This window comes from Canis lupus, chromosome 28, assembly GCF_003254725.2.
Source record: "Canis lupus dingo isolate Sandy chromosome 28, ASM325472v2, whole genome shotgun sequence".
Lineage (NCBI taxonomy): Eukaryota > Metazoa > Chordata > Mammalia > Carnivora > Canidae > Canis > Canis lupus.
Window position 1 is genome coordinate 10,943,540 of NC_064270.1, and position 12,966 is coordinate 10,956,505.

The window sequence follows — 12,966 nt, forward strand, 5'->3', positions numbered from 1 at the left end:
CTGGTCTCCATCACTGAGCCCCCAGCCAGCCATGCAGAATTAGAGTCTGTGTTTCTAGAGACCTGGGTGCACAGTTAGGCCACACTGTCCGGGAGGGCCCAGCTCTTAGATTCCATTTGCCTCTAGTGGGAACTAGAGGGTCAGGCCAACTCATAACTCCTCCACACTTGCCCCGATGTGGGTTCTGCTTGCTGCTTTCCCATTAGCATATTTGTCATCTCTCAAACTTGTGACATTTTAAACTTTAAAAAAAAAAAAAGATTTTATTTACTTATTTATGATAGACATAGAGAGAGAGGCAGAGACACAGGCAGAGGGAGAAGCAGGCTCCGCGCTGGGAGCCCCACGTGGGACTCGATCCTGGGACTCCAGGATCCCGCCCTGGACCAAAGACAGGCGCCAAACTGCTGAGCCACCCAGGGATCCCCAACATTTTAATATTCTAGTTGTAATTCTGCTTCCACTGGCAGTGGAGTGGTTTTATAGGCAGAATTCGCTTCCTACCCCTGCTGCGCACATGCGCATACACACACATACACATGTGCAAGAGCTGTGCGGTTTGGGACAGTTCACATCACCTGTCAGGGCCTGTCTCCTCGTCTATAAAGTGAAGAGGCAGGATCCCTGGGTGGCGCAGCGGTTTAGCGCCTGCCTTTGGCCCAGGGCGCGATCCTGGAGACCTGGGATCGAATCCCACGTCGGGCTCCCGGTGCATGGAGCCTGCTTCTCCCTCTGCCTGTGTCTCTGCCTCTCTCTCACTGTGTGCCTATCATAAATAAATAAAAAATTAAAAAAAATGAAGAGGCTAGACTAACCAACTGTGAGGTCACTCCTGGCTTCAGAATGCTGCCATGCTCTGGGGCCCTGCCCTGGTACAGTGGCGTGTGTCTTGGTAAAGTACTTGATGCACTTGACACCCAGTGAGAGGGCGTCTCCGGTGTCAGAAGTCAGGCTGTGCCGTTCAGCCTCCAAGCACCTGGCTGCCGAGCCCGTGGGGACTCTCCCTGACAGCAGGGCTGTGGAAAGCACAGTGGCAGAGATGACCTGTCTCTCTTCCCTGGAGTCCTGAGGTAGCAAGAGGAGCTGGCCAGATACCAGAGACCTTTCTAGCAACCTCCGGAGAGTTTCTGTTTTATTTCTTAGCCACAGTCCTCCGTCTTCTGCCCCAGGAAAAATGCTCACCCTCTACTATGCAGGCACACAGGGAAGCAGGCACATGTTGAGCCCGCTCTTTGTCCCTGTCAAACTTAACCTCATTTAACCCCTCTGTCCTCCTGCACCATGAGGTAGAGACCAGGAATTCACTGCAGCAGGATTTTTCAAAGTTTTCAAAATCACAGCAACTTTATGGGTGGGGGGGAAGGTAGTAACCTTTCATTCTCTTAATTGCATAGTGGTAATAAGCATTATTGACTTGGCATGATTGCTAATTACAGTAGTACTGCCTTTTAAGCATCGGGCAGAGTAGGATCTCTGATCCTCACAGCAGTCCTACGAGATGGAGGACTGCAGATGGGAACACCGAGTTTGGAATAGTGAGGTTGCCCTCCCCATTCTCACAAGGCAGTCAGTCCCTGAAACAACACCCCCGCCCCCGTATCTGAAGCTCCCATGTGAGTGAGTAGCCACATTGGAGAGAGAAGGTTTGTGAATGTGTCTCTTAAGTCATAATTACCTATAATCTAGGTTGCCAGAAAACACATGTAATCAAGGTCCCTTCTAGAGCTGGTAGCCCTGGAACCATTCACGTTCAGGCCAGGACTTCGGTGCACCCGCAGCAAACATCAATATGTGGTGAAGATAGGAATATATTCACTACAAGAAAGGAACTGGCTGGGGGTGAGGGGTGGGGGCTAGTGGTGGTTATTTTAAATTCCTATGAACCTAAAACAAGGAGAAGTATAGTGGTTTCCCAAATACTCGATGTTTAACTCTACCTGTGAATCCCAGCCGGCCTCAGAAAAAGAGCTGTTGGTTGTATGGCAGGTTAGATCCCAGAGTAGATCCTGAGGATTTGGGAGTTCTGTTTGTAGTTGAGATCAGACAGCCCAGAACTTTTCTACCAGGGAACTGGATGGGGGGGGGGGGGGGATGCCTGGTGGGAGTCAGCTCAGGTCAAGGGAAGAGTTGGTCAGTGCCTGGCTCTGCAACTTTCACCCTGCCTGGGGCCTGGGCTAGAGGCAAGAGGCAGAGAGTAGATATGGACCCTGCTCCCCCTAAGTTTACCCCAGTAAATGTGTCTGTTGTGTGCAAGCACGGTGAAAGCGTATACTGTCTCCACAGTTATGTGTGCCCCCTTGTCCACACCCACTGCCCCAGCAGGGGGCCTCTGGGCAGGTTTATTTTTCTTGGCTGCACTTTTCTCTCTCCAGTTGCCAAGAAGGTTCCAGGCCCTCGCTGGGCATGGTTTCTGACATCCAGCCCATCTTCCTCCAGTGGGTTTCTTCTGTATATACCTCAGGAACTAGTCTGTTCCCTCCTGGATTCCCTCCATGCCTCCCCCCATTCTTCCTAACTCTCCTACTTACAGTAATTTCTTCCAGACAGCTCCATCTGCTCCCCCAACTCAGATCCTGCCTCTCCCCCCTTGAGTTCCCCCTACTTTTCCGAAACTGCCTTGCTCACTTCATTCACTCACTGGATAAACAGTTATTGTGAAGTGCTGCATGCCAGACCCTGGGTGGGCCCACAGACCCCAGAGAGAACCTGGAGGTGGTCCCAGCCTCAGGGGAGGACAAGCAGGATCATCACAGAGAATTGCAGTAGCCCTGTGCCCAGCGTCACCACAGAGCCTGGTACAGGGCTCCCAGAGAAGCCTTGATTCCTTCAGCCCTGCCCAGGACCACCTGGGACCAACAGGACCCAGGGGGTGATACCGTTTAGGAAGCCTGGTTTGTCACTTAGCAACTGTCTCCACCCCTTCCCCTTCCCTGAACCCTGGAGCTGGGTGTGAGGGAGGGATGGGGAAGAAGGCCCCAGCTACCAGAGCTGGGCCAGCACTTTCCCTTCGAAGGTTACTCTGGCTCAGCTCTGAGGGTCATCCTGGGCTAAGTCTAACTATAAATACCACGCTTCCTGAAGGGATTACCTGGGCTCCACTTCCCCCACCTGCACCCCTCCCCAGCTGGGCTGATCCTTCTTCTGGGGCCTGCTATTCTTTCTGACCCATGACCCCCTCCACCAGGTGCCACACTTCAGCCTCATCTCACCAGCCCCCTGCATCCCAGCTGTGCCTACCAGGGTGGGAGGGGAAGAAGAGATGTTCCAGTCTGCATCCTGACCAAAGGGCCTTTGCAGCCCAAGATGTTGGGACAGGCAGGCCTTTGTCCCTGCCTGGAGCCTCATCTCTCACACCAGCTAGAGCAAGCCCAGACTTGTCCCATAATCAGCACTCCTGGGAAGACACCGTGGGCTCTGTCCCCAGAGTAGGGGTCTGGGGATGGAGCTTGGTAACCATGTGGAATAGAGCTTGGGGATTGCTGACGGTATAAATAGGGCTGTCTCCTGGCTTGGGTGGACTGCCTGTCCTGGGAAATCTCTGGTTCCCTTGGCTGGCCTCAGATGTCGTGTCACTTCCCAGTGGCTCAGTTGTGCCAGTCTCCAAAGCCACAATGAAGACCTCCTGAGGCATGATACCAAGAGGCAGAGGGACTGCCTAGCTTGTCTCTCGTGTAGACTTTTCTCCTGTTCCCTCCCACCTGCCCACAGGTGCTCTCAGCCGTGATTCCTCCACCAGGCTCCCGACCCCATTCACTAGGCGATTGTCAGCTCCATTTTCAACTCAGCAGACACTTGTCGAGAACTGGCACCAGGCCAGCATGCTGTGAGGCCATGGGGTGTTCAAAGGGAAGCCACCAGGAACCTGTCCTTCGATAGGTTCTCGAGACTCCCCTCTTTGGCATCGTCATTCTGAATTAAACAGTGTGAAGCAGGTGGTAGTAGTGCGCACACACACCCAGGCTCAGAGACACACACCAGCTCCAGGTAAATCGGAAAGGGCCTTTGGTTGTGCTCTCCAACTCTTTACAGTGCCCTCCCTTGGGGGTAGTATCACCAGACACCATTCATTATGGAGACCAAACCACAGGTCCACCATCATTATCCTCCCCCAATCCAGACCGCTGTGCCCTTCTGCTCTCTCTCCTCTTGCCTCTCCAAGTCTGGCGCTCAGCAGTGACTTCAGAGGTGATCCATTAAACTAACTTACATGAAGGTGTAGATGAGTGTGCCACTTCCACTTCTGTTCTCCTGTGTTTACAAGTGGAGTCCTTCTGTTGGAATCAAGTGTATACCCCAGACCGGCCCCTATGTTTCTGAGTCCAGTGGGTCTGAAGTAAACCCTGGAGCCTGCCTTTCTAACCAGGCCTTCAGGAGATCTTAACACAGGTGGTATGTTGAACAGCCCGCTGAGACTCCAGCTCTGCCTCTGTACTCAAAAAACCTACATTCTCTGCTCAGTCACAGATATCTTGCTGTTTCCTGTCCACCATTATCACAGAAAGTCGTGGTTTTCATGGGCGTTTTGTACTTCCCCATGCTGGTGTGGACTTTGACTACAGAATGATCTTTTGTTGTTTGTTGTTGTTTTAAAGATTTTATTTGGGATGCCTTGGTGGCTCAGCGGTTGAACGTCTGCCTTTGGCTCAGGTCATGATCCTGGAGTCCCTGGATCCAGTCCCACATTGGGCTCCCTGCGTGGAGCCTGCTTCTCCCTCTGCCTGTGTCTCTGCCTCTCTCTCTCTGGGTGTGTCTCATGAATAAATAAAATCTTTTTTAAAAATCTTTTTAAAAATAAGTAAAATAAAGCATTTATTTATTTATTTATTTATTTGACACACAGAGGACAAGAAGGGGGAGTGGCAGGGAGAGGGAGAAGCAGGCTCCCTGCTGGGCTCAGAGCCCCACACAGGGCTCAGTCCCAGAACCCCAGGATCATGCCCTGAACCAAAGGCAGACACTTAACTGACTGAGCCACCCAGGTTCCCCGATCTTTTGTTGTTTTTTAAATTTCTCTTCTGTCTTCGTTAAAGATAAGGTCCATTTGTTTTACTCCGTCTTTGACCTGGAGCTTATTTAGGACAGGTAGAGACATAAGTAGAAGCCACTAGATGCTCCTGCTGTGGAAACCAGCAGCACCGGCTCTGCCCCTGGACAGTTACCCAGAGCTGCCAGTAACTAAAACCCTCGAGGTTGTGGCCCTTGGGCTTTGCAGCTCATCACCACTCCCAAAAACCCCTCACTCGGCTCCACAAACCCTTCCTACTTTTCTGTAGCTGCTCCCTGGAACTTTACATACCCTTTTTTCTTTGTTAACAACTTTCATTGTATTATTCTTATACCGAAGTCATAAATGCCTTTTAGGAAACTTGGAAAATATAAGCAAAAAAGTCTTTTTTTCACTAGTCATTGCCAATCAGCTCTAACCACTGTTACCATTTTGGTGTGAATCCTTCCATTCTTTTTAATATATATAATTTCACATACTTTTTTAGAAACAGGAGCTGGAGCACAGAACACTTGCTGTCCTATAACCTTTTTTCACTGTTTTGTGGACATTTCTCCACATTAGTCAGCATTACAGAGCGGCTGCCACAGATGCACAGATTTTATTTAGCCTTTCTCCTGCTGGCATACATTTAGTTTGTTTCTAGCTTTCCCTGTTTAAAATTGTGTTGAGTTAAACAGCTTCATAGATGAACCTTCGCCACATACTTGTAATTATTTTCTTAGCATACATTCTTGGAAACCGAATATCTGAGCCAAAAGAATGCACATTTTTTAGTTTTTTGGTACCATACCAAATGCCCTCCAGAAAGTTTGTACCAATTTGTGCAGCATATGAGAGTGTTCACACCCTTTCTACTGCCCAATGTTTTTGACTCAGCTAACTATAAAACATCGTGGTTTGTTTTTTGTTTTTTTTTTTTTTTTAAGTAACTGAAATTAAAAATATTCATCAGTTTGCTTTTATGTTTGGATTAAAACCTTCTTTTTCGGTTTTTGTCTGTATCTTTGCCTAAATTATAAGCATCAGACTGTAGGGATCCAGACATTTTGGCATGTCTGTTACACATGCTTGCCTCCGGTCTGGAGAGTTTTGCTGGATATTTTTATGCTGTATTTGACTCAGTGTTGGAGGGAGCCAGCACCTGGCCCAGAGGTGCTGCGGCTGCCCTCTGCTGGCTCTGAAGTGCCATGATGGCTGCAAAGACAACTTGGCTCCTGTACCCTTTCCTTATATCAACCTTCCCTATTCCCCGCACCACCCCCACTCCATTCTGATATTTTCTAGTGTCTTCCACCTGAAAGGGCCAGCATATAAGATGAGGAATTTTTAAACCATTGCATTCTGGGTGATTGCAGGTGCTGTTAATATTTGCGGATGCACACTTGCATTGTGTCCCATTTGTGGGTGGGTCTGTGATAACTGGAAAGCATTCTGCTGTCCACGTGCAGGGGAGGGGACTCTGAAAGCCAGATATGTGTGCAAAGGATCCCTCAGGTGATGACTTTGAAAAGGGGATATTTTTAGCTTAGGAGACAGTGAGAGGCATGTGTACGTGGTTATACCTTAGGAGTCCTGAGGTCACAGTCCAACCTCAATTGTCAGGAATAGAGCCAAAACCTAACCACTTAATGGGACAGAAGTTAGGGGGTTCTGAGCAGGAACAACAGATGCCCTGAAGCTTAGTCTCTTTCTTCTTTGGGAAGCCTCTTTCTTAAAACTGGATGCTCTCGATTTCAAAAGTACTGACAGGCTTTCTCAACCTCAGCAGATTAGGAGCCCATTAGCTGGGCCTGACCTCTACCTATAGGAGCCACAGGTAGGCAGGGACTAGTAAGAAGTGACATCTGGCCAAGAGGAAGGAGACAGGAAAACTATAGAAATCAGCTCAAGAAGTTTGAGACGTCTGGGTGGCTCAGCTGTTGAGCAACTGCCTTTGGCCCAGGGCGTGATCCTGCGGTCCAGGGATCGAGTCCCACATCAGGCTCCCTGCATGGAGCCTGCTTCTCCCTCTGCTTGTGTCTCTGCCTCTCTCTCTGTCTTTCATGAATAAATAAATAAAATCTTAAAAAAAAAAAAAGAAAAAGACAAGTCACCGAGTGGAGGGGCAGAAGCCCCACATGGCCCACAGGTCCCTGAGGGTGTCACTTAATGACTGTGAACCCTGGTTGATCAGAGTTATTGCTAAAGGACCAGAGAGAGAAGGGGTCAGAAATCATGAAGCAGAGCTATTTCTTTGATCCAGTTAAAAAACCCCTCTGAGGGATCCCTGGGTGGCGCAGCGGTTTGGCGCCTGCCTTTGGCCCAGGGCACGATCCTGGAGACCCGGGATCGAATCCCACGTCGGGCTCCGGGTGCATGGAGCCTGCTTCTCCCTCTGCCTGTGTCTCTGCCTCTCTCTCTCTCTCTGAGTGACTATCATAAATAAATTAAAAAATAAAAAATTAAAAAATTAAAAAATTAAAAACAAAACAACCCTCTGGACCAAACTTTCACAGAAAACATCCAGACAGAACTATAATCTGTCTCCCCACTGTGTCCTTTCTCTTCCACGCTTAAGCCCCTGATTGATCTGGTTTTAATATTTGTGGCTGGTGTGAGGTAAGGATTCTGTTTTGTGTTTTCCTATATGGAGAGCCTGTAGCCCTAACAGCATTTATCAGTAGTCCCTTGTGAAGAAAAATTTTGAGGCGCCTGGGTAGCTCAGTCAGTTAAGCATCTGCCTTCAGCTCAGGTCATGATCTCAGGGTCCTGGAATCAAGCCCTGTGTCAGGCTCCCTGCTCAGCAGAGAGCCTGCTTCTCCCTCTGCCCCTCCCCCACTCGCTCATGCTCTCTCTCTCTCTCTCTCTACCTCAAATAAATAAATAAAACCATTTAAAAAAAAGAAAAAAAAAAAGAAAAACCTCCTGTGTTTCTCCTCTACTGATCACACAGAATGCTTCTGACGCCAGTTTTATGGGTATTTTTCCCACACCAATTCTCCCAATTTTCTGTGGATGCTAACTGGTATCCTACAATTCTATTCAATTCTGATGCCACCTGGAATTAGTGCACGTGTTAAGGGTTCATGCCCCAAGACTGCCCCAGCTTCCAGTTTCGAGTAGTGAGTACCCAGGTTACCCACAACTTCTGTCCAACTTGGCTACAAATCAGAGGTTCCCATGACCTCCCCTTGGGTTCAGTAATCTGCTAGAGTAGCTCAACAATACCTAGGAAAACAGTTTACTTACTATTGCTGATTTATTACAAAGGACATTTTAAAGGATACAAATAAATAGCCAGATGAAGAGATCCTATGAGGGGACATTTGAAAGTGTCCCAAGCACAGGAGCTTTTGTCCCAGACTTGGGGTGTGCTACCCTTCCAGCACATGGATATGCTTACCAACCTGGAAGCTCTCCAAGCCTCATACTTTGGGGATTTTTGTGGAGGTTTCATCACATAGGTATGACCAGTTATTAACTCAGTTTACAGTTCCTCTCTCCTAACCAGAGAATGGGGGACAGGGCTAAAAGTTCCAAGCTTTTCTTAGAGCCCACCAAGAGCCACCTCATTAGAATGAAAGACACTTGAATCACCCAGGAAGTTCCAAGGGGTTTGGGAACTCTATATCAGACATCCCTATCACTCAGGAAATTATAAGAGTTTTAGTAGCTGTGTATCAGGAACCAGATCAAAGACCAAATATTATCAGAAACCAGGGGCAGAGGCCAGTGTGTGTGTATATATATATATATTTCACGTCCATCTTACATGCACACACCATCTGCAATGTTCCTGCTCATTTTAGTCATGTTTCTGTATATGCTGGGTCTATTTCTGGGCTCTCTGTTCTGTGCCATCAGCCCATTTATCTGTCCCTGTTCTAGGACTGCACTCACTATAGCTTTATAATCCGTGTTGGTAATGGTAGTGCAGGTTCTCCCACTCATCCTGCTCTGGGGTGGTTTTGTTCTTCTATATAAACTTTAGACTTGCCAAGTTCCTGGAGGGGAGAGGAAAAAAGCTTCCCAGTTAGGAATCTTAGTGAAATTGCATTAAATCTATAGGTCAGTTTAGAGGAAAATAGACATTTTTATGATCTCTTTGAATATTGTTTCGCCCCCTTCTAACTGTTGTATCCTTCTGGAAATTCTGACTTAAAATGTTAGACCCTTTTTTTTCTCCCCAAGATTTTGTTTATTTATTTAAGAGAGAGAGACAGAGCTGGTGAAAGAGAGCAAGAGCAGGGAGGAGAGTGAGAAGTAGGCTCCCCACCCAGCAGGGAGCTTGATGCAAGGCTTCATTCATCCCAGGACTCTGGGATCATGACCCGAGCCCAAGGCAGACTCTCAATGGACTGAGCCACCCAGGTGCCCCAAAGTTAGACCCTTTAAGTTTCGGTTAGTATGTTTTTCATTTTTAGAAGTCCTGTATGGTTCTTTTAATTTCTCCTTGGTCATTTTTTATAAATCTATTTTTTCCTTGTTCATATTGTTAAGACTCACTTATTTCTTAAACTTGGTATTTTGTAATCTGTGTCTGATAAACCCCATATCTGAAATCTTTGTCCGTCTGATTCTTCCGTCTGCTGTTTTTTCTGGCTCTGGCTCATACTGCCGGTTTCCTTGTATGTTGTGCTTAAAAAAAAAAAAAAAAAAACAACTCTGACCTTATCATTTATTTTCCTTGGAACTTTATCCTGGGAATTCTTTGAGGCCTGGTTTAAAGTTGTTTTCCCACAAAGAGGATTTGCATTTCTTTCTGCTAACCCAGGAGCCCTTTAAATTAAATGTCTGACTTTGAGAGTTTGCTGCCTGCACTGGTGGCAAACCTGCAGGAGGTCCACTGTGGATTCTGTCTTGATCTAAGGTGGGACCTCACTCTTTCACTTACTGTGTGACCTCAGGCGAGTCATTTGATCTCTCTGCCTGTCCCATCATCTGGGGGAAACTATAAACCTTTAGGGCCTAAGGCTAATTGCGAAGCTAAAATGGGACAATGTATATAAGTACAGTGCTTGCAGGGTGTTCTTTCCCACAATTGGTAGGCAGTGGATGTCATTGTGTTCCCCTGAGGAGCCCCCTCTCCTGCCCCATCCAGACAAGGCAGCCTTGGGGCTGACCTCAGCTTTGGTTCTGCCTCTTGCCTGTCGAATCTGAATTCTAGGGGGAGCTGAGGGCTTGAGACCTTTCTCCTGTGGCAAATTCTGCGTTCAGCTTTGAAAGGACTGAGCCTCATAGAGCCTTTGAGAGATGTTTCTGGCCTCCATCTTAACTTGTCTTGGAAGTCATTTGGGGCCACGTAACAAGAAAAATGACATTTAGCAGAATTGTTTTCATCTTCAGATGCCACAGGGGTTTTTTGGTTGCCTGCTTATGGTTTTTTCAAAAAAATATTTTTTGTAACTATGTGGTAGACAATTCATTAATGACAGACATTGCAGTTTATCGTGTTTAATCATGGGAATATAGGGATCCCTGGGTGGCGCAGCGGTTTGGCGCCTGCCTTTGGCCCAGGGCGCGATCCTGGAGACCCGGGATTGAATCCCACGTCGGGCTCCCGGTGCATGGAGCCTGCTTCTCCCTCTGCCTGTGTCTCTGCCTCTCTCTCTCTCTCTCTCTCTCTCTGTGACTATCATAAATAAATAAAAATTAAAAAAAAAAAAAAAAAAGTTTTAATCATGGGAATATACATTGACAGTAATGTAAGTATAGAAAGAAACATATTGGCATTAAAAAAAATGCGAAGTCCTTTCTGTAACAAGGAATATAAACAAATAAATGTAATAGTCTGAGCTTAGCTAGGGCACCCGGGTGGTTGGTTAAGCATCCTCTGACACGTGATTTCAGCCCAGGTCATGACCTCAGGGTGGTAAGATCAAGCCCTGCTTTGGGCTCTGTGCTCAGCAGGGAGTTTGCCTGGGATGCTCTCTCCCTCTGCCCACCTTCCCACCTGCACCCCTGCTCGTGCAGGTGCACACTCAATCTCTATCAAATAAATAAATAAGTCTTTTTAAAAAATGATATGAACTCAACCATATTGAGAGAAATGGGGGAAAGGAAATCTGTTTCCGTGTCAATGGTGGTTATTTCTGAAGAGTGGAGTTCTTTTCTTTTCTTTTCTTTTCTTTTCTTTTTTTTTATTCATGAGAGATGGGGAGAGAGAGAGAGGCAGAGACACCAGCAGAGGGAGAAGCAGGCTCTATACAGGGAGCCTGACGTGGATCTCGATCCTGGGACGCTAGGATCACACCCTGGGCCGAAGGCAGATGCTAAACTGCTGAGCCACCCAGGGATCCCCAAGAGTAGAGTTCTTGAGTCATTTCTTCCCCAGTGGCAGCATGGCACAGACAGCAGTGAGAGGGTGGGCTTAGCATTTAGAAAGTCTTGTGTGAGATCCCTACCCGTGTGGCCTCAGGCAAATGATAGGCTCTTCAGGTCTCAGTTTGCCCATCTGCTGGGTATTGCGTACGAGATGAACAGCAGTGGGTTTAAAGTGCTTGCCCTGCCCTATGAATGACCACCATTATTCTCACACATTGACATTTTTGCCAGATTTTTAAGAATAGTGAACGTGTACTCCTTCATAATCAAGGAAAGAGGCAATATATGCAGTGTTGACAAAAATAGTTTACGTTCCCAGGCTGGGTGTGTGCAGTCTCCAGACTCTTCCTTGATGCCAGAAAGGCCCCCAAGACCTGAATATTTAGGAGCCACTGCTGGGAAGGGGAGGGATGGGGGAAGGGGGGGTGCTGGCAGGGAAGGGGTGGGAGAGAGGGCTGACCACAGCCTGGCTTTAGAGGCGCTCAGCCTGTCCCTTCCATCCTGCTCAGGGCGCAATGAGCCCCTGAAGAAGGAACGACTGAAGTGGAAGAGTGACTACCCCATGACTGACGGGCAGCTGCGGAGCAAACGGGATGAGTTCTGGGACACAGCACCTGCCTTTGAGGGCCGCAAGGAGATCTGGGACGCCCTCAAGGCCGCCGCCTATGCAGCTGAGGCCAACGACCACGAGCTGGCTCAGGCCATCCTGGACGGAGCCAGCATCACCCTGCCTCATGGTGAGTGGGAGCCACCAGGCTGCTCAGGGTGGAAGAAAGCCAGTGGCCAACCACACATAGGGAGTTTTTATCCAAGCTGCTAGGTGGCCAGAGTGGCATTTGCATGTTCATTTAGGCAGCCCTTACTGACCAGGGGTGGGGGCACAAACGAAAATGAGACACAGTCCCTGCTCGTGTAGTGAAGGGATAGAAAGACACCAGCCAACATCAAAGCAAGCTAGATGACAGCAAGATAGAGTTGCTCAGGGTACTTTGGGATCACAGAACATCTGAGGTACTAACCTTCTGTTGGATGTTATGTGTTGGACACTGAGCTAGAAGCTTCTACTATATTATCACATTTAAGTTCATAACAGCCTCATGGGGCCGTGTAAAGTAGAGAATAACAGTGGAAGTCTAGAATCACAGACCTGGGTTGTAACAAATGTCTCTGTTTTTGGTGGTGTGCCCCTGAGCAGGGAGCTTCTCGATTTTAAAGTCTCAGGAACTTACAGCTGTAAAGTGGGGATACCCACCTCATAGGATGGTTTTGAGGACTCAGCAAGATATGCAAAACATCCTTTAGCCAAGTCCCAGCACTTAGTAGGTGCTCAAGACACAATAAATATACTACTATATGCAATACATAGTACAGGAAGGAAACTGGGGCCCACCAGGGGATAAGCCATGAAGAGCGGGGCCCGTGCTTTCTATTCACCTTTGTAACCCCAGCACCAAGCCCATATGTTCAGGAGAGACTTGTTGAATGAACAAATGGAACGTTTCATAGTTTGCCAGCATTGAACAAGCCAGTACCTGGTAAAGCCAAGATGCCAGCCCACATCCTCCCGATTTTACCTTGAACTCCCAGCTCTCTGTCCCAGAGACACCTGACTGTAGGGTGGGTTTGGGGACTGTGGGATGGCCAGAACAGGTGTA

General features: G+C 47.9%; 1 protein-coding gene across 2 annotated transcripts in view; it reads left to right on the forward strand.

Annotated features, from left to right (window-relative positions):
- Window positions 1-12,966, forward strand: part of UBTD1 (ubiquitin domain containing 1) — a 55,752-nt gene that overhangs the window by 41,299 nt on the left and 1,487 nt on the right. For both annotated transcript variants that reach the window (XM_025466801.3, XM_025466803.3), the window contains one exon: window positions 11,821-12,048. In XM_025466801.3, the coding sequence (XP_025322586.1) occupies window positions 11,821-12,048 (228 nt within the window). The remainder of the gene's footprint in view (window positions 1-11,820; window positions 12,049-12,966) is intronic.